The following is a 22377-nucleotide window of genomic DNA, read 5'->3' on the forward strand; positions in this document are numbered from 1 at the left end:
AACATATGCATACATATTCTGTTTTCATAAACATTGTGCAAAGAGGTATCACAAAATATTCATGGTAAGCTGCCTTCATTGTTTTAGTGGATAATTCCATTAGTGTCTGAAATTAACATTGTTTTAGTGCACAAATGTTTTCCTTTTTTAACAAAAAAAAATTTTTTGCAAAACAGATCTAAACTGGTGGCTTCAAATGTGCAACCTTTCCCAGGGAGGCCGTTTGTGCTACCGCCTACAATTACGGTGACCACGGACGCTTCCCTGATAGGGTGGGGGCATCTTTCAGGGACAGACAGTCCAAGGCGAATGGACCAATTTGGAGTACAATCTGCACATCAATGTTCTAGAGTTGAGGGCAGTGTTTCTAGCGTTGCAACACTTTGCTCCCCTTCTTCCTCTAGGGACTATTGCAGTTCAGACGGACAACATGTCGGTAGTCTGGTACATAAACAAACAAGGGGAACCAAGTCCTATCAACTATGCAGAGAGGCCATGAGAATTTGGCAGTGGGCGGAGTCCACGGGTCGCTTTCTAATAGCAACGACATCCCGGGGTCATCCAACGTCATAGCCGACAGGCTGAGCAGAGCAATTCTGTTACCGCACGCAGTGGTCTCTAAAACAGTCAGTGGCGAAAAGGATTTTTCGCACGTGGGGAGCCAGCCTTCCTGCGACCTGTTTGCGTCTCCAATGAATGCCAAATGCAGGAGCTACTTTGCCCTATTACCTCTCCAGGGAAGTCCCCAGGGACGCACTGGTTTCTGATTGGCCCTCGGGACTCCTATCGCATTTCCCCATTTCCTCTGATATCAGTTTCTCCAGAAAGCCAGGAACCTACACAGGACGATAATCCTCATTGCTCCATTCTGGCCTCGTCAAATTTGGTTTCCCTTCCTGAAAATTCACTGCATTCGGGGACCCTGATTCTGGACCCAGAGCCAGATCTATTGACTCACTCGTCAGGGGTTCCCATCCCGCGCTCCTGTCACTCCATCTAGCAGCTTGGCTGCTCCAATTCTAACTTAGCCAGGTCTGATCTTTTGTCACCAGCAGTCCAGGATATATTAGTGGCTTCGCATAAAGCTTCCACTACTAAAACATATACTAGCAAATGGAAACGGTTTTGTATTCTGGGGAATACACACCATGTTGATCCCTTTATAGCTCCTTTGAATAAGATATTAGAGTTCTTAACAGACTTATTTCATCAGGGTGCTTCTCCTGCTACTCTAAGAGTTCAATTGGCTGCCATTTCAATTTCCATGTGGAAGAATGTGGAGCTCCTATTATGGCTCACAGACTTTGTAAAGCCTTTTAAAAGGAGTTTTCATATTAGACCACCGGTCAGATCTCCTACGTCACCTTGGAGTCTAAACTTGTTGTTATCTAAATTAATGTTGCCCCTTTGAACCTGCCTCTTCTTGCCCATTAAAATTTTTGTCCTGGAAAACTCTCTTTCTGGTAGCCATTACTTCTGCTAGGCGAGTGTCTGAACTTCAGGCTCTCTCCATCAAGCACCCTTATTTGATCTTTCACTCTGACAGAGTTTCTCTTAGAACCAATTCATCCTTCCTCCTAAGGTGTGTTCTATTAACAATATTAATCAGTCCATTGAAATACCCACTTTCTTCAAAAACCACTCCAACAAAATGGGTATATGTTACACAAATTGGATGTTCACAGACAGCTAAGGTTTTATTTGGATAGAACAAAAGATCACAGGAAAACAGATCAACTCTTTGTGGCTTTTGCTGATAGCAGGAAAGGACTTGCAGTTACCAAAGAACTCTTTCTAAATGGTTAACGGATTGTATAATCTATGTCTACGATTCTTCAAATCAACCCCTTTTACACAAACCCAAAGGACATTCCACAAGGTCAGTGTCGTCTTTGGCTCATGCAGCTCGCCTACCACTGGATGCTATTTGTGCGGCTGCTACTTGGTCTAAGCCACATACATTTATTTCTCATTATAAAGTAGACAAGGTTTCTAGGGACAGGGCAACCTTTGGTTCCACTGTGCTCAAGAACGTCCTCCCGTGAGTTCCTCAGGATCAAGGAGCTAGGGGCGCTACCCATGTGTAAGAACAAGCGAGATTGAACACTATCACATATAGAAGTTATGTCCTTACCATAACGCGTTCCATGTAGAGTGTTCATCTCGCTTTGTTCTTACAGTCCCACCCTCCCACCCTTAGGAAGAACGTTCTTTGATGCCTGGCCAGAAGTATTTTTGCTACTGTTATTATTCTGTGTACATAGTTGGTATACATATACTTTTATATGTGTCTGTTTATATATGTATAGGTGTATAGCATGAATGTGCTATTATGTAGGTTGGTTTGCTTGCAAACTAGATCTGAGGTAAAGGCAGAGGGGGATTGTGGGTATTAGATTGTCTCGAGCTTCTTCTCGATGCAGAGCTTGCAAGAGGCCGGCACGGAGCCGAGGATCGGCTCCGAACCCATGTGTAAGAACAAAGGCGAGATGAACACTCCACATGGAACGTTATGGTAAGGACATAACTTCTATTTTTGGGAGTTGGGAATATCCCCTAGGTAGATTTTATACCAAGGAAGAGTTTTGTGTGTGTGCACTCTAAATTGACCTCTGGCTTATTGAAGAGTATTCAGTTAGCTCCAGTAGACTGAACCATTTTCCACTGCAAGATTTATGAGTTATCGCCAAAGTTTCACAGCTCAGTAGTAATTACAATTATAGTGATAGCCCTTTGAGTGAGGTATATTACCCCAAATTCAGACTGTGTATTTGTGCTTTGTATGTTGAGTTTGACTGAATGAGCTGTCAGGATAGTTTTCCCATCAGAAAAGTTCGCCCGCCAAGTAGTTCTATCTTTTTCTAATGTAGCAGTGGTACATCTAGAGCTTTTTCTCACTGAAATGAGATTTTGATGAACATCTCAATTTATATTTGCCCATGCCTGTAACTGTCCTGCTTAAAAGGAGAATCGGAACTTGGTAAGAAGTGGACATAGAGAAAATGTATTTCTACTGGCATGTGAAGCAATGCAGTTGTTTCCATGTGCTGTAAAATTTCACAGTCTGTCTGCAGATAAAGTGCATTATGACTTAAGACGGATAAAAATTGTATAGTATTTTGAGGTGGTTTGCATTTGGCTTGATTGCAGTGGGTCAGGAAAACAGTATCTTGAGTCACAGAGCTGGAGTGGAATGTCCTTAAAATAAGTGTTTAATCAACAGTATCCTAAAACTTTCTTCGTTAAATATGACTGGACAAGTTAGTCATTTTTACAACCAGAATGGCAGAATATTGGGTTCTGTCTCTATTCCAGATGTGCAAGGTCAAAAAGATCAAATAGCTACTGTCAGTGTTTAAATAAAATATCTGTTTAGTGCACAGTTTTGCTGTGCTTTGAGGTACCCTAGGGATGTGTAGAAATGTGAAAACCCAATAAATAAGTATGATGATCTTGTCATTTGATTAGGATTTGAAGGAAAAATTATTAGAACACACCATTTATACCGCTCTTTCTTCAATAAACATTTTGTAAGCACAGATTGACTTTGAGCAGAAATTTTAATTTATGTGACTATCCGTTAACATTAGGCTGAATTGTATATCGAGTCAAATTGGATGCAGTACTGTACCAGAATAAATGCCTTTGCAGTAACAGTAGCTGGTGATTGCAGGTTAGCAACACAGATGATTATTAACTTTTACTGTCATAGGTAGGTACTAGGATATCTGCCTGAGGGCATTTATAAGCCTAGCCAGAGTGTCTGCTTTCGCCGCCCCCGTTGATTGATTAACTGAGCCTCTGTCAAGCAGAGCCAGTGAAGTGATCCCAGGGGTGTATTTTCTGTTACCCATCCACTCGTCAAGGTTTCTCTTGAAGAGTTTTAGTGAGGGCTCTGCCTAATGTAGTTAGGAATTTTGTTCCAAAGCATGGGGAGTCTCTGTGACAGGAATCTATCCCTCGAGCATGTTCTCTTTATTGTTGTGGCAAGGTTTAGCTCACTAGAGCGCATGGCTAGCAGTGACTTGGATTTCTTTAGGTGGAGCATGTCCATCAATTCTGAGTTGGACATGGCTTTGTAAGTCAGGCAGAGATCACCTCTAAGTAAGCGATATGCCACTGAGTACAGCTGGAGTTTTTTCAGTCGGGCTGCATAGGACATATGTTTGAGACCAGTAATCCTCTTGGTGAGGTGCTTTTGTGGTCTTTCCAGCGGATGGAAGTGTCTTGTGAGGTACATCCCAAATGGGGCATTGTACTCTATGATGGGTCTGATGAGTGACGAGTAGAGGGGCACTGTAACCTCTTTATTTCTAGATGCAAACCCTTTAGTAATTAGATGGGCCAAATAGAAGGATTTCCTAACTACTTTAGCAATATGATTGTCAAAGGAGAGATTACTATCTACCTGGGTCCCCAGATCTCTTATTACCTCTTCTGTATTAAGGGGGCTGCCGCATATGTGGTAATTTGTAGGTGTTTTGTTTTTCCCCAGAATGGATGACTATGCATTTTTTGGCATTTAGCTTGAGGCCATGACTTTGACACCAGGTGTTTGTCTCAGTAAGGCATTTCTGAAGGATGTCCATGTCAGCCGGAGAGTCGGTTATGGCTCCCAGTTTGCAGTTATCGGTGAACTTGGTTAGCCATAGTCCTCCTGTGTTTACCTGTATTTCTGAGAAGTATATGCCGAGCAGTAGGGGCCCCAGGACCTAGCCTTGCGGGACACCACTTGTGACTGGTTTAGAATCGGAAATGGAGCCCGCTATTCTTACCGTGTGAGTTCTGTCTGTAAGCCAGTTGGCAACCCATCTTGTGATATAGGGGATTATGTTCAGGCTCCGAGTGAGGAATGGTGTTGAACGCCTTGACGAGATCAAGGTAGGCTGTGTGAACCACCTTTCCCTCGTCTATAGCCTTGGTGACTGTCTGAAAGAAGTCAATCAGGTTTAGTAGGCATGATCTGCCCTTAACAAAGCCGAACTGGGTCGGGTCAAGTGTTTGGAGGTTCCCAATGTCTTTGTTAATGAGTTCCATGACGATGCGCACCATAGCCTTGCAGACCATGCTAGTCAGGCTTATGGGGTGATAGTTATCAGGGTCAGTTGTGGCCCCTCCTTTGTGGAGAGGAATAACCGTTGCTGTGCGCCATTCTATGGGCACGTAGCCTGTGGAGAGGCTGAGGTTGAACAGCGTGTTTAGGTGGGGGGGTTCGTTCTGTAGTTCGTGCAAGACTCAGCCTGGGACACCATCTGGCCCCATTGATGCTGTGTTTTTGGCTTTTGAAAGGGCTGTTTTCACCTGTGCTTATGTGATTTCTGGGACACTACACTTTTCCGGTATTGTGGGCCCTTTTGAAGGTGAGAGGGAGGTGAGGTTTGCACTGAATCTATCTGCCAGGATGTTGGCAATATCAGGATGATTCAGTATATTTTGTGCTATTTTGCACTAGCTCAGAGCATATCTGCGAGTTGCCACTTAGATTCTTGACATAGCTAAAGAAGGCTTTGTGGTTATCTTTCGAATCCTTGGCTATTTTTCTTTCGAAGTTAGCCTTGGATGATTTTATGAGGGACCTGAGTTTCTTACTGATACTGATCAGGGATGTCTTTCCTTCGTGGGATTTGCTTTTTTTCTGAACTAGTTTCCTCCTTTTGTTGTATAACCTGTTTATGGTAGGGGTCCACCAGACTGGTTTCCTTCTCTTAGGGAAGTGAGTCTTGGTTTTGCTAGGGATGGGGAAGATCCATGCATCCTTGTAGGTGCTCATAGAGTGCATTTGTAAAGGATTCTGCACCTTGGGCAGTGTTATCCTTTTGCGTGGGGGCAGTGAAACTTACCACCTCTGCCTTAAGTAAGGTGAATTTGCTTTAGAAAAGTTTTTCACTGTGGTTTCCTTGTTTGGGAGTGATGGTGGGGTGTGGACATCCAGAGTAATTAGTTTATGGTCTGATCTAACCAATGATGGGTTGACCTCTGGTGCGGAACACCTGTCGCCCATGTTGGTGATGACCAGGTCCAATATGTTGTGGTCTGTGGTAGGGGAGTTTACCAGCTGATCCAGGGCATTTGAGTTGATAAATTCCAGGAAGCGCTGAACCTGGGAGTTTGTACTCGAGTAGTTTTCCCAGTTAATGGTAGGGTAATTGAAATCGCCCAATATCAGGGTGTTCGGTAGGACCTTCATGTTTTCCAGTGTCTCCAGAAAGGCTGAGTGGTGGTCCTGGGTCATGGAGGGTGATCTGTAGCAGGTCACAATTTGCATTGCAGATTTGCCCAGTGTTAGTTGCACATGGATGATCTCAGAGGTATCATGCTGCGCCACTAATCCGGAGGTGTGGGTATCCTTGATGAATATGGATACACCCCCTCCTTTTGTGTTTCGGTTCGTGTTCTGTGGACGAAATGTGTGGTATGAGTTGTAGCCCAGTAGTGCTGGAGTGCTCTCTGGAGCCTTGAACCAGGTTTCAGTTACTGCACAGATGTCAACGTTCTCCATACTTAGGAGTGCTTCGAGCGCATGCACTTTGAGATTTAAACTCCTGGCATTAGTGCCTGCAGGACATATTAACTTGCCTCTCAGTGTTGATCATACTGAAAAGGATGTATATTGTCTTTAAATTTTGTACTGTCATTGTAGTGTAGTTCATTACAAAAGTAAAGTACTTTTTTTTTCTTTTGCCAGTCTTTCATAACAGAAGGAATTTAATGACAGTATTTTTATCTAATCATTTAGTGATGTAAAGACGTAATCTGTGATAAATTATGTATAACATGGAATCTGTACTTAACCAAAGCATGTTTCTTTATTTTTATGTAAAGCCTTTCACGGTGAAAGAAAGTAAGACATGCACTGTATTGTATAGGTGTTCCATTTCATGGTTTTACAGATTAACAAATTAATTTGCAAAGTTTATGACATACTGACCATCAAAAAGCTTGATTAATATAACCTTATATTAGTATTTTCTACTAAAGGAAAGCATATTCCATAAATTTTTAAGGCATTGTCAAAAATGAGGTCCAAAAATAAGTAAAGGAAATTGTGTCTATCCTGCAGAAACTACTGAGGGTGAAGAAGAAGAGGAGAAGCCTCATGTTTTGTGGGCACTTTATTTTAATATGAGAGATTCATCGAGTGTTGTCAAGAGAGCTTATGCAGACTTGCCTGTTAATGTTTATCCGTGTTCTGGCCCAGATTCAGCACTTGACTGTGATCATACTGTTAGCGAGGTAAGGCTATGTGATGTACGCAAATAGGCAACATATGCATACATATTCTGTTTTTTTTTCATAAACATTGTGCAAAGAGGTATCACAAAATATTCATGGTAAGCTGCCTTCATTGTTTTAGTGGATAATTCCATTAGTGTCTGAAATTAACAAAAACGTAAATGCAATATTTTCTTAAGTGTCACAAATTATGTTTTTCATTCAACTGTCATACTTGCCTTAAAGTTTCTATATTCCTTTACAGAGATTTTAGCTTGCATTTTGTTAGCACAGCTCACTCTGCCCCTTTTATGCAACTTGTATATGATGATTGAGTGAGTTTGCCCATGGATTCTTGGTAGAAGAGAATTAATGGGATCACATGGTGTGAGAGTTAAAATTGTGATGCTGTACAGTTTAGTTTGTGATCTTATGGGTATTCTTGTAATAGATATTTATAGGCTGTTGCTGAAGGCAAAAGGATCCCTTAGCAAGTCTGGAACATTCTCCTGAAAGAGAACCATCATGCATTGGATGCTTATCCTACCTCAGAACAGTAGTATGATCATCCCTTCTGTTAGTCTGTCTCACAGCACCTGATGGAATGAGCTGAGCCTTGTTTACTTGGGCTCTGTCCCACTGCACCTGATGGAATGAAAATGACCCTTGTTTGCGTGGGCTCTGTCCCACTGCACCTGGTGGAATGAGCTGAGCCTTGTTTACTTGGGCTCTGTCCCACTGCACCTGATGGAATGAGATGAGCCTTATTTACTTGGGCTCTGTCCCACTGCACCTGGTGGAATGAGCTGAGCCTTTTTTACTTGGGCTCTGTCCCACTGCACCTGATGGAATGAAAATGACCCTTGTTTGCGTAGGCTCTGTCCGACTGCACCTGGTGGAATGAGCTGAGCCTTGTTTACTTGGGCTCTGTCCCACTGCACCTGATGGAATGAGATGAGCCTTATTTACTTGGGGTCTGTCCCACTGCACCTGGTGGAATGAGCTGAGCCTTGTTTACTTGGGCTCTGTCCCACTGCACCTGATGGAATGAAAATGACCCTTGTTTGCGTGGGCTCTGTCCCACTGCACCTGGTGGAATGAGCTCAGCCTTGTTTACTTGGGCTCTGTCCTGCTGCACCTGATGGAATGAAAATGACCCTTGTTTGCATGGGCTCTGTCCCACTGCACCTGGTGGAATGAGCTGAGCCTTGTTTACTTGGGCTCTGTCCCACTGCACCTGATGGAATGAGATGAGCCTTGTTTACTTGGGCTCTGTCCCACTGCACCTGATGGAATGAAAATGACCCTTGTTTGCATGGGCTCTGTCCCACTGCACCTGGTGGAATGAGCTGAGCCTTGTTTACTTGGGCTCTGTCCCACTGCACCTGATGGAATGAAAATGACCCTTGTTTGCGTGGGCTCTGTCCCACTGCACCTGGTGGAATGAGCTGAGCCTTGTTTACTTGGGCTCTGTCCCACTGCACCTGATGGAATGAGATGAGCCTTGTTTACTTGGGCTGACCTTTGTCTTGCATTTCTCATTGATTTTCATATGCTTTATTTTTCACCATTTCATTGATTTCCCATCATGGGTTGCTTTTCTTGCTTGCTATGTACCTGCTGACAAATTAGTGCGTTTGTTATGATCAGATTCTGGGTTTCTGGTTACTGATCCGCACCTAATTTTTAGGCCAGCATCACAGCACATGAAGTGACTCTGGACTAATGACTGGAAAATTGCAGAGTAAGTATCTGTATGGGAGCTTTGTGTTCTCATTCAAAGTAACTATGGTGAAGACCTCAAAGTTGGAGTTTGAGAGGATAGTCACATGATGTGCATACAGAGATGTCCACTTTTAGAAAAGAGAAACTTTAATTTCATAAAAATAGTAGCAAAGGCTAAAGTAGTTAGAAGAATCTTGCATGTGATAAAAAGAAAAAAATGTAGTTCAAAAGCAGACCTGGAATGTTTGGATTTAGCAGAAAAGGCCACACACATTTCATTCACCTTATTTTTTCCTGCCTAATTGTCTCCTTTATTGTTGAAAGTTAGTACAATAAAGGGTCTTTATTATTCAAAAACTTGCACACACATTGGCCATGCCAATCAGCATGCCCATTGTAAATCTAGCATATTCCATTGAAAAAAAGTCCAGACAAGCTCAAGCCCTCTCAATTGCCCCTATTTTGGAGGAACATCCTTGATTTCAGACCTGATTTAAGATTTTAGAATGCCCCTGTTTTCAAGCTTGATTTTTAACCCTTTACACAATTTTCTGAATCCCCTCATCACAGGAGATTTTTGAAGATGTCTAGTACATAGAAAACCACACCAACATGAATAATATACTAACGGTAATGATAATTTAAAGAAAGAGGACACACATCTTTCAGCTCCTTTTTTCTGAAGCAAAAATAAATTACTTGGTGTGGTCGATTTTTTTTTAATACATTTCACTTGTCAGTAGATTTTACACCATGGTTTTGTTAATGTGTTTGCATTTTTCCATAATTTTTGTCCAACTGGAGACAAGAACAGTTGTATGCTATTCAGTATTTACATTTTATGTTCATTAGATGTCCAGAGTTTTTTAGTTTTTCCAGTTTTCAAGGGCCTTTGTTCCTATTTTCACTGTCTGCAGGTGGAGATGTGTGCACAATTTGGTAAAGAGGGAGAAGACAGATAAGGTACTCTCTCTTCTTAGAAATGTGTGTCTCACATTTTTCTGTCTTCTCTTTCTTATTTTGAAGCCATGAATGCACAATAGAGGCACTTCTAAGAAGCAAGCACTTTATCCATTTCCCCTGTTGATGGTACTATGCAGGCATGTGGATATGTGTGTACAGTATCTGAGCAGTAACATCAGAACACAGCAGAGGTGGTGCCCATCATACAGTGCCACTAGTTAAGAAAATTGCACATTGCTTTCCTAAATAATGTCATTGTATAATCTGCAAGTTTGTGCGTGTGTTTATTTCTCATTATTTACTCATGGTTGGCTTTACTTAATCACTCAGGTTTCACCCAGGAGACTAAAACCCATAACCAATCGTGGATTATTGCTGAATAAATCTTCATGTAATGGTTCTGCCACATGTTACCTTCACTCTACCATCTCTCTCAGTATTAAAACAAACTTAACCCTTTAGTACTAGACTGTTTGGCCTGCTTTTTTTTTTGTTTGTTATACTATGCCTGTCCTATCCACCTGAATAAGTATTCCTCCATCCGCTGTGCCCTTTGTCATAAATGCTAACACCATATGTGGCTACCTCTTCCTCCTTGGACATGTATCCCTCTTCCACCTTCTAATTCCCCCTTTTTCTATCTTTGCATTCCCATTTCCACCTGTTCACTGCATTTCGCTAACAAAACACTGTCATAATGTTAGCATAAGATGTCATTATTAAAATCTACTAGTGTATGGATTTTTTAGCATCTTTATTAATATATTGGCATGAATACACATTTAACTGTAACAGAAAAAAGAAACCATTTCAGAATTTTTTTCCTTTGTATACATTATGCAGATATGCTTTCTGTCCTAACAATTATCAGTTCAACTGTACATAGATTGCTCATGTCCTGCCATCCCTGAAGTATCACTCTTGAAAGTTATTCTGTATGTGTTGCTGTCCTGACTGAAATCACTGTTGCAGTATTCCTGAGATATGGATTGTCACCACTGACATCTGGCTGGGATAATAAAGCTTTACCCTCCTGAGAACGTACGTCTGATGCATGACCTCAGCTCATATGCGTAGGCGTATGTAGACCAATGTGTGGGTGTGGATCCCCAGACTGTCTCACCACCAGCTCAAATGCAGATTGTGCCACCCATTGGACTTGATGGCGGTTTGGTTATTGGTACCTTTGTTTTGATCATTTATCCAAGTAAGTGCCCCATTGCAGAACCTTCCTTTTTACTTACCTGTTTTGTTGCAAGTTGTTAGATAGATATCAGCAAGGAGGTGTAAGTGTGAGTGCAGTAGGCAGATTCTGTAGAAGGACATGCATACCAGGCCTAGAACACAGTCACAAATATTGCTCAATCTGTCAGTTGTTTCTTCCCAAAACTCTTGGGTTGATGCTTTTCTCTCTCAACACCTTTCTAGAGACTCGGCATCGTAAACCCTTGGCCGAGTCCAAGATGGCCAAATCCACATCCTCAGACGTCCCTCTTGTAAAAGCTAAAGAGGCTAGCATGGTCCTGCAATCCAATGTTTCATACTCCATTGTACCTGCTGAAATTCCTGAACCCATGGTAAGCAAGGTTACCTTTCAGTTTCCTGCTACCCGAGACCCTGTTGAATGTCAGTATGGCTCCTGAGACCTCGCAGACTGCTGATATATCTGATGGAACTGCAGCACATAATATTCAAGGGACTTCATGGCATTCCTCATATTTTAAATAGGGAAGAGAGACACCAAGCTTTTTAGTAGAAGTTATACATGGTTCCAAACCTGCATGTCTCATCCAGGGGGACACCACACCTAAAAAAACACTGAAGACTAAGCCTCTGCTGCAGCAGCTTGGAAATAAAAATAGATTTCTCACAGGGGATGTTCAAAGCTGTTATGTCTTTGAAAGTCTCCACAACTACAGACGACTCTTGAAAAATCTGTGCTGAAAAACAAGACAATGATTCTGACCATTCTGTAGACTATTCCTCTAAGCTGCATTCTTCAGGACAGTCCTCTTCCAATGAAGAGGGCTCCCTGTTGTCGCCAGATTCCCCTATTGAGGAAGCTTCCTTTGGAGAGACCAGAACATGATGAAACACCTTGAATGGCAATCCACTCAGATCTGTGATGTTCAGAAGAGGTATTGGAGACTATTGGAGATGGGTACCCATGCCCCTTCTCCAATCCCTCCTGTTGTTGAGGATTTCCAGGATGCCTTTCAGTCCACCTCTTTTGCACCTGCTTTTCAACCATCAGCTCCTAAAATACCAGCTAGGATTTACAAGTTGCCTGGTGACCTAAAATACTTGTACAGAAATTAAGTGGCATACCCCTCTACATTATCCGTCCATTCAGATAAGCCATCTAACTGCTATCCAGATCTGCCCCTACCAACAGACCAAGATAGTAGGGCTATGAATAGATGGGAAAAAGAGGATCTGATGTTGTCCATGTCTTCATTCATCGCCCCAGGGTCTGGGATCCGACATCTGATCAGAGCCGGCAATATTCAACAGATGCATCCAAGGCTCTGGCTCCTCCCACTTCCATAATGCCCTGCTGCTTTCTAATCCCCAGATCTTGTTTACCATGCTTCTTGTGCTGACGCATTCCTCTGGCTGTGGCTGGTTAAGTAGAAAAATTTCAACTTTTGTTTTATTATCTTTCTTAGTTTTGTAGTTTTCTAGTGTAGGGTAGTCCTGTTTTACAGTTTTACAGCTTTTCGTAGAGTAGATCACTCTCCTCCTGTTGGTTTAGTTAGACTAGTTGTGTTTGTGCATGGGCTTTGGCACCCTTTTGTCTTCTTTCAGCTGTTAGGGCTTTATTTGGACAGTTGCTGTAGCATTATTAGTAGTTGTAGTGTGTTGCAATGTCTGATAGGCCTGCTGTGCTTAAAAAGTGCTCCTTGTGTGGTCGGAAAATTACTTATTCCGATATGCACGAGGAGTGTGTTTATTGCTTGGGCACTCCGCACCTCGAAGTTGAGTGTGACATTTGTGCCACATTTAACCCCAGGGCTTTAGCAGAGCGCAACAAGAAGTTACTTCTCAAGGGTCTGGTGCAAGGGGGGGTCTTTTCTTTTCCCCCTCAAAGGCTTCCACTTCTGACCCGAAAAGAAAGACCCCTTTTTCTCATCCAGTTCCCACTAAGAAACAGCGTCTGTTGGATCCCAAGTCCCTGGATCCGATCCCAGCCCAGTCTACCTCAGATCCGAGGTCTTCAGAGCAGAGAGCTGGAGCTTTCAGTTGCATCCAGGTCCTCTCCTGATCAGAAGCCCTTGGATCCATCCAAGGTGGGGTCAGCCTCTGATCTGAACAGTTCATCGAATATGTCCTCTGAGCCAATTAAGCTTTCGGATCTGACAGGGTTGTCAGATCTGATCATAATCTTGGAGGAACCTGAAAGTCCATTCCACCTCCAAACACAGACCACTGTGTGCTCTGAAACATCAGATCCATTCCCCAGAGCCTGGCAATAAGGTCTCCTTCCAAGTCCACACACTCCTCTAGATCTTCTAGAAGTCTTCTGCCCTCAGACATGGACAGAATGATGAGGTGTTTTCTGAACGCCTAGATTAAATTCAGTCTCCTGGCTCCTCCTGCCCATCCAGCCAGGAGAACCTTTGCCCCCAGCTTCTCGTTCTCATCCAACCCCGTTGGGTTTGGATTTAGGGACCAGGAAGTTTGCAGCCAGATTCCAACAATGCCAAGTATTCCCCCTTTCTCGTCTCAGCCAGGATCCCTGGCTTATTCTGTTACTCCACACTTGGAGCGGGGTGAGCCCCACACCAGAGTGGTCAACACCAGCTGCATGGGGGGGGGGGGTCTGGTACCATTTTTTCAGACTGATCCCTTCCTATTAGTGTTCAGCTTTTGATAGTGCTGCAGCGATATCATCTGGGGGACGTGCGGGCTGTTTCCTGATGTGTTCTTCCTCATTTGGGGACTTCTCCCTCGGATGTGGGGGATGGGCCTACTTCCAGCCCCTCGGCCCTGCAGGTGGTAGAGAGGACTTTCTCCTGGTCTGGAGTTTCATCTGCTGCACCTCTGGGTCCCTCCCAGCCTCTCTCTACCTCGGCTGGTGAGGCCTCACATCCTGTCCCGGGTCAACCATCCCAATCAAGCCTTCAGGAGTTTTCCTCCCCTCTGGGATTCCCTGTCTTTTCTGAGTCTTCCCTGGAGGCCCCAGCAGTGGTGGAGGAGGGTTCATCATAAGAGAAAGTGCAAGAGGAGACACTTAGACTCCCACGCGGAGTCTCTCACTGAGGATAAGGACCTTGAGGAAGGAGATGGGTCCCCCAGATCTCTCTGCCCAAAGATGTCCCCTTTGGAGACATCCTTGAGCTCCTGAAACAAAAGGACAGATGGTCTCCCCAACCCTGGTCTTCAGAGGAGTCCATATTTCTAAAGGCATTAGGGACAGGCCCGTCTACCTCATGGGTGTCCCCCCATGCTGACGAGTTATTGGATCTGATCACCAGCTGGGCCTGGAAGGAACCAGACATGGTGGAGCCTGTTTCAAAGAGGGCTGACAAAGTCCCCCTGTGAACCGTTTGTTCTGGAGTAAAAGGTACTAGTCGGTGCTATCGTGGTTGTCACCAGCATGAAGAAGGAGCTAACAGAGCACCACGGTCCATCCCCCAAACAGGGAGTCCTGAGCGAGAGACGATTTTAGGAAGCAGTTGTGCGCTTCAGCTACCTTTGGACTGAGGGCGACTATTTGGCACATTTTGTCCACATCCAAAGGGGTTTGGTTCAAGAGCACTCCACCTCCCTTGCAGAGTTATTGCCAGTGAAGAACCTCAAGCAGGTGTCTCCCAAGCTTGCCACTTTGACCTTTCTCGTGAATTCATCGAAGATGCTAAACTCCAGTGCTGCAGAACCTACCTCTCAAGCTGCTGGCATGGGCATTGCCTTGCAGCATCATGCCTGGCTGTGCATGTGCTGGTTTACAGAACCCTTTAAGGTGTCGTTTACTAATGCCCCCTTCAATGGTTCCACTCTCTTTGGACCTTCCGTAAGGGACACTTTGACCCGCAGCAAGTAGGAAGGGAAGACTGTGTCTGCAGTAGGACTCAAGCTTTTGGCTCTCAGAGGTCCTTCTTGAAGACTCAACAGGGAGCCAGAAATATGTGGTTCCTTAAGGCGCAGTCTCCCTTTCAGGATGCTCCTGACGAATCCTCTTCCAGAGGCAGGGGGAGAGGCTTCAATAGATGACATCTTTGTGGCGGGGGGGTGGTTCGCAAAATCAGGGCTCCAGGGGAATCCTCCTGAGAGCAGCCCTACCAGCGCTGCTGAAGCATTGCCCAGCTGCTCTGCTCTGGAGGCAGTCGGGGGGTCGCATTTTCCTACAACCCACTAGCCTGGACAAAAATCACTTTTGATCAATGGGTGTTAAATATCATTTCCAGGGGTTGTTTCATTCCCTTTTCAGAACACCCTCCAGTGAGAAGTTATCTCCCTGATGTTCCACCCATTCAGAGGGAGTTGGCCCTCAAAGAAATTCAACAACTTCTAAAAAGAGCCATCCAAGAGGTGTCTGCAGGACAAAGAGGATCCAGTACGTATTCTCACTTCTTTTTAGTGCCAAAAAGACTGGGGAAATGCATCCTATTTTGGATCTCAGCAAACTCAATCTCTCAGTCAAGAAATCAAAGCTCTGGATGGTCACTGATCAGTCCATTCTGCCCCTCTTACACAGGGGATAATTGGATGTGCTCAGTAGATCTCCAGGATGCCTACTATCACATCACGATAGACAGGCATTCCAGGAGACATCTTCACTTCCACCTAGGGGCCGGTCATTACCAGTTCAGAGCCCTAGCCTTCAGTCTCACCAAAACCCCCTGGGTGTTTACCAAATGCATGGCAGTGGTAGTGGCTCACCTGCATCTGCAGGGGTTCCAGGTCATTTTGTACCTTGAGGATTGGCTTCTCACGGCACCTTTGAGTCATTGACTGACTCTGGTGATTTAGTATGTTCTTCCCCTCTTCCATCAGCTGGGTATAACCATAAACCTGGCAGAATCCAGTCTGATCCCCACGCAATGGTTGGAGTTCATAAGATTTCAGTTGGTCTCCATTTCAGAGATTGCAACTTTGCCTCTGTGCAGAATTCAGTTGATAACTGGAACAGATCTCAGATTTTGGACCTGCCTCACCCCCCCCCCCCAGTTCATTTGATTCTTCGGGCTCTCAGTTCCATGGCCTTGGCCATTCTTGTTCCTCAGGCCAGGTACCACATGTGGGTGTTACAATGGACTTTAGTGGTCCAATGGTCGGCTCTTCTTCATCCCCTGTCTGTGACCATAAAACTGACACCTGTGTACAGTTGTCGCCTCCAGTGGTGGCTTCAGTTGCAGTATCTCTCTCTAGGCAGACCTTTCTCTCTCTCCCTCCACCCACGAGCACAGTGACCTTGGATGCCTCCTTCCCGGGGTGGGGGGGCATTTTTTTGGGGGGAGCCTACCCGAGGTACATGGTTCCCAATAGAAACCAAGTTGCATATAAACCTTGTAGAGATGAGGGCAGTTGTTCTGTTGTTGCAAGCCTTCCAGGACTGCCTCCTCCTAGGGACGATTGCAATCCAGACAGACAAACATGGTGGTCATCTGGTATGTCAACAAACAAGGGTTGAGCACACACTTAACCTTTGTGCAGAGAGGCTATGAGAGTGAGGAATTGGCTAGTTCCTCCAGCCGCTTGCTTATTCACATACCTTGAGATTCCAACGTGTTGGCCGACAGGCTCAGCAGATCTATCTTGAGTCCTCCAGTGGTCCCTCAATCCTTCAGTGGTAAAACACCTTTTCAACCATTGGGATCAGCTGTGCTGTGACCTATTTGCCTCTCCAAAAAAACACAAATGCAGCAGGCAATTCGCCCTGATCCCCATCAGGGGGAGTCTCCAAGGGGCACTCTAGTCCATGATTGGCCTCTAGATCTACTTTACACATACCGTTCTGTTTCCTTAATACCAGATGTTCTGCAGAAAGCACAACACCTGAGAATGCCCGTTATCCTCATTGCCCCTTTCTGGCCTTGTCAGCCGTGGTTCCCCTTCATTAGGTCTCATCTGAAGTATCCGCCATGGATATTAGATCTCCATTAGGATCTGATTTCCACACATCGGGGCTTCCTCTTCCAAACCTTCAGACCTTTCACCTAACTGTGTGGTTTCTCCAGTTCCAATGATAATTAAACAGTCCAGGCTTGCATCCCCCATAAACACATTATTTTGGCCTCCCAAAAACCTTCTGCCGGGAAAGTGTACAGCAGCAAGTGGAAAAGGTTTTTGATCTGGGCTAGAAGCAAGAATCTGGATCCCTTTTCTGCTTTGGTTTCAGATATACTTTTGTTCTTGGCCTCCCTTTTCCAAGAGGGAGCAAGTTTTTCCACTTAAGCTTCAGTTGACGGTGAGTTCTAATTTTCACGAAAGTTCCAAACCCAGCTTTTCATTTAGGCTCTGTAAGGCATTTATGAAAGGGGTCTTTCTGCTTCATCCTCCAATTAATGGACCCTTCACCTCCTTGGGACCTCACATTGGTTCTGCAATCTCTGACTAGGACCCCTTTGAACCTGACAGTTCCTGTGATCTCAAGTTTTTGTCTTGGAAGATGGTCTTTCTGGTCACTATCACTTCAGCTAGGAGGGTTTCAGAATTGCAAGTTCTTTCCATTACTCCTTGTATGGCCTTTCACAAGGACAGGGTCTCTCTGAGTACGAATCCCTCCTTCTTACCCAAAGTTGCTTCCATATTCATACCTCTGATGTTCACCGACAGTTTCTGTTCTACTTGTATAGGACTAAGGATTTTCATAAATCAGAGTAACTTTTTGTGACCTTCTCTGATAGCATGTGTGGCCTTCCAGTCTCCAGAGTCACTATTTCTAAAAGGCTATCTAGCTGCATTTCTGTGCTCTATAATCTGAACCACCTGGAGATGCCAGGTAGTGTTGGACCCCATTCTACTAGATCTGTAGCGACTTCTTCAGCTTTTGTAGCAAGGATTTCTATAGATGATATCTTTGCTGCTGCCACTTGGTGTAATGCTCACACCTTTATATCCCATTATAAATGCAATTTAATTTCTAAGATTAGGGTTTCTTTTGTCTCCACAGTGCTCCAGCATGTCCTTCCTTGAGGCCTCCCAGGATGTATGGTAGCTGGGGACTCTGACCCTGTGGTGATGAATTGAAGACATGGAAAACATCAGATAAAAAGTTATGTACTTACCATAGCTTGCATCTGTGTTATCCTATGTCTTCATTCATCACGTTTCCCACCCACAATCCCCCACCTGGTTTGATAGTGGAGGAAGTTGGAGTGGTTTTCTCTCTACCTTGGTAAGAGTAGCTCAGGAGTATGGTGGAAAACTCGATCTGGGGATTAGAGAGCAGCAGGGCATTATGGAAGAGGGAGGAGCCAGAGCCTTGGATCCAGCCATTGAATATTGCCATCTCTGATTCAAGCCCCTGTGGTGATGAAGACATAGGATAACACAGATGCCAAGTTATGGTAAGTGATTCTTTTTTACACCTCTGCTTCCCTTGCTTTTAAAGCAATTAACCACCAGACTCAAATGACAAAGTACTTGATCTCTGCCCTGCTTTCCTTAAAGTTATGTTGGGCCCTCCTACAGCAGAGTCAAAGCAAAAAATGCAGACCTCTGTGGGAAGATACTACCACAGACAAATGGGTCCTGTCCATCATCAAGAATAGCATGCCATGTCCTGGGAAAATTACTCCTCTGAAAGGCTTGACACAAATTCTCACAACTAAGTGTTCTATCATGCCCACATTATTCAAGACCACCTGAATCAGGATATCATCGAGCAGGTGGTATCCTGAATCAGGATATCATCGAGCAGGTCCCAAAGGGTGTCATGGGAAAAGGATTTTCATAGGTAGGTACTAGGCTATCTGCCCGAGGGCATTTATAAGCCTAGCCAGTGTGCGTCGGCTTTCGCCGCCCCATTGATTAACTGATCCTCTGTCAAGCAGAACCAATGAAGTGATCCCAGGGATGTATTTTCTGTTACCCATCCACTCGTCAAGGTTTCTCTTGAGTGTTAGTGAGGGGCTCTGCCTGATGTAATTTGGAATTTTGTTCCAAAGCATGGAGAGTCTCTGTGACAGGAATCTATCCCTCCAGCATGTTCTATTTATTATTGTGGTGAGGTTTAGCTCACTAGAGTGCAAGGCTCGCAGTGACTTGGATTTCTTTAGGTGGAGTATGTCCATCAATTCTGAGTTGGACATGGCTTTGTAAGTCAGGCAGAGATCACCTCTGAATAAGTGATATGCCACTGAGTACAGCCGGAGTTTTTTCAGTCGGGCTGCATAGGACATATGTTTGAGTAATCCTCTTGGTGAGGTACTTTTGTGGTCTTTCCAGCTGTTGGAAGTGTCTTGTGAGGTACATCCCAAATGGGGCATTGTACTCTATGATGGGTCTAATGAGTGATGAATAGAGGGGCACTATGTCCTCTCTATTTCTAGATGCAAACCCTTTAGTAATTAGATGGGCCACATAGAAGGATTTCCTAACTACTTTGGCAATATGATTGTCAAAGGAGAGATTACTATCTACCTGGGTCTCCAGATCTCTTATTACCTCTTCTGTATTAAGGGGGCTGCCACCTATGTGGTAATTCGTGGGTGTTTTGTTTTTCCCCAAGCGGGATGACTATGCATTTTTTGGCATTTAGCTTGAGGCCATGACTTTGACACCAGGTGTCCGTCTCAGTAAGGCCCTTTTGGAGGATGTCCTTGTCAGCCGGAGAATCAATTATGGCTCCCAATTTGCAGTCATCTGCGAACTTGGTTAGCCATAGTCCTCCTGTGTTTGCCTGTACTTCTGAGAAACATATGTCGAACAGTAGGGGTCCCAGGACCGAGCCTTGCGGGACACCACTTGTGACTGGTTTAGAGTCAGACCTGGAGTCCGCTATTCTTACTGTGAGAGTTCTGTCTGTAAGCCAGTTGGCAACCCATCGCGTGATGTAGGGGTTTATGTTCAGGCTGGTGAGTTTTTTTGTAATACCCAAGTGGGGAATGGTGTTGAAAGCCTTGGCGAGGTCAAGGTAGGCTGTGTGAACCACCTTTCCCCTCGTTTATGGCCTTGATGACTGTCTCAAAGAAGTCAACCAGGTTTAGTAGGCATGATCTGCCCTTAAAGCCGAACTGGGTCAGGTCAAGTGTTTGGAGGTTTCCAATGTCTTTGTTAATGAATTCCATGATGATGCGCTCCATAGCCTTGCAGACTAGGCTTATGGGGCAATAGTTACCAGGGTCAGTTGTGGCCCCTCCTTTGTGGAGAGGAGTAACCGTTGCTGTGTGCCATTCTATGAGCACATAGCCTTTGGAGAGGCTGAGGTTGAACAGCGTGTTTAGGTGGGGGGTTCGTTCTGTAGTTCGTGCAAGACACAGCCTGGGACACCATCTGGTCCCATTGATGCTGTATTTTTGGCTTTTGAAAGGGCTGTTTTCACCTGTACATCTGTGATTTCTGGGACACTACACTTTTCTGGTATTGTTGTGGGCCCTTTTGGAGGTGAGAGAAGGATGAAGTTTGCACTGAATCTATCTGCCAAGATGTTGGCAATATCAGTAGGTTCAGTATATTTTGTGCGATTTTGCACTAGTTCAGTGCATATCTGCGTGTTGCCACTTAGATTCTTAACATAGCTAAATAAGGCTTTGTGGTTATCTTTTGAATCCTTGGCTAATTTTCTTTCGAAGTTAGCCTTGGATGATTTCATGAGGTACCTCAGTTTCTTACTGATACTGATCAGGGATGTCTTTCCTTCTTGGGATTTGCTTTTTTTCTGAACTAGTTTCCTCCTCCTATTGTATAGCCTGTTTATTGCAGAGGTCCACCAAACTGGTTTCCTTCTCTTAGAGTAGTGAGTCTTGGGTTTGCTAGAGATGGCACGATCCATGCATCCTTGTCAGTGCTCATAGAGTGCATTTGTAAAGGTTTCTGCATCTTGGGCAGTGTTATCCTTTAGCGTGGGGGCAGGATTCCTCCAGGATTTTTCTAGTGCCAAGGAAAGGAGGACAGACTTATCCTAGACCTCTCTCTCCGAAACACTTATTTGAAGGTGTTATATTTCAAAATGCTTTCTTACTCTTCTGCCTTTCATCATCCCCCAATCTTTGTGTCACTAGATCTGAAGGACACCTGCTTACACATACCCATTCATCCTTCTTGCTGGCTATTCCTTAGGTTTTACCCAGGTTCCTTGCACTTTCAACTTATTGCTCTGCCTTTAGGTCTTTGCACTGCTCCAGTGGACTGTTCACAGAGTGTCTAGTTCCAGTGGCATCTTTCTGTTGCACTCAGGGAATTCAGATTTTCCCATACCTGGACAACCTATTGATCCAGGCTCTCTCTCCAGAAATTCTTTTTCAGCATCCACATTTCACCTCCCAACTCCTGACTGATCTGGGTTTCACTATAAACTGCAAAAAATCCCATTGGGCCTCTACACATGACCTGGTTGTCCTGGGCTTCAGACTGGACACAGAAAATGCATGCCTTCCTTCCCCAGGAGAAAGTTCACAGTCTGTCCAATATTTTTCCAAAATATCTCCTCTGCAACCCATTGCTCAGCAAGGGAGATGGTAGGAACTTTGGGGTTCATGGCAGCCACCATCCCTATGCTACCCTGACCAAACATCTCATGAGGAAAATCCAGTGGTACCTGAAATCTGTGTGGTCCCAGCACTGTCACCCCTTGGATATCCTGATTCCCCTTGTACCTTGTCTCAAAAAGGAGCTACTTTGGTGGAACGACAAGTCATCCTCACTCCAGGACTACCTTTCACAGCACCTCATCTCTTCAACAGGTTCAACAGATGACTCAGATGAGGTGTGGGGGGTATGGACTGGATTACACATAGTGCAGAGGAAATGGCAACCTCATGTAATAACATATTAATCTGAAGGAAATGAGGGCTCATCTACAAGCTCTTCAGACCTTTGCCACCTTTAGAAACCCATGGCATTCCTAGTATAGTCAAATATATATATATATACAACTCAGTATAGTATATTCAAATGACACCACAGTCATATGGTACATAAACAGATATTCACCAACTCTTCCCAACTGTGCAAGTTATCATAGGAGGCATGGCACTTGGCCACCCAGGTGTACATCATGCTCACAACCACATAATCCCTTCTTAGGACAGTGTGCTATCAGACTCCTCAAGCCACAGCTGAGAAGGACCCTCATGAATGGACGTTGAACAGAGGTTTTCCAGATGATCATCCTTCACTGGGGCACTCCTCAGATAGACCTTATATATCACCAACCAATCAGTTATGTACCAGAGACCCTTGTCCCACAGCCTGAAGGCCAGATGCCTTTTCTTCCAGTGGACAGGGAACTTCCTTTATACTTTTCTGACTGTCATCCTCCTTTCAAAAGTTCTTTTGCACAAAAGGAAGCACCCAAACTCCTTTTACTGG

The 22377-nt window shown here is 44.5% G+C and overlaps 1 protein-coding gene across 1 annotated transcript in view; it reads left to right on the plus strand.

Moving 5' to 3' along the window:
- Window positions 1-22377, plus strand: part of CHM (CHM Rab escort protein) — a 1989252-nt gene that overhangs the window by 1944703 nt on the left and 22172 nt on the right. The window contains exon 15 of the mRNA XM_044057753.1: window positions 7072-7233. Coding sequence (XP_043913688.1) covers window positions 7072-7233 — 162 coding nt within the window. The remainder of the gene's footprint in view (window positions 1-7071; window positions 7234-22377) is intronic.

This window comes from Protopterus annectens, chromosome 15.part0, assembly GCF_019279795.1.
Source record: "Protopterus annectens isolate FY-2018-M chromosome 15.part0, PAN1.0, whole genome shotgun sequence".
Classification (NCBI taxonomy): Eukaryota; Metazoa; Chordata; order Ceratodontiformes; family Protopteridae; genus Protopterus; species Protopterus annectens.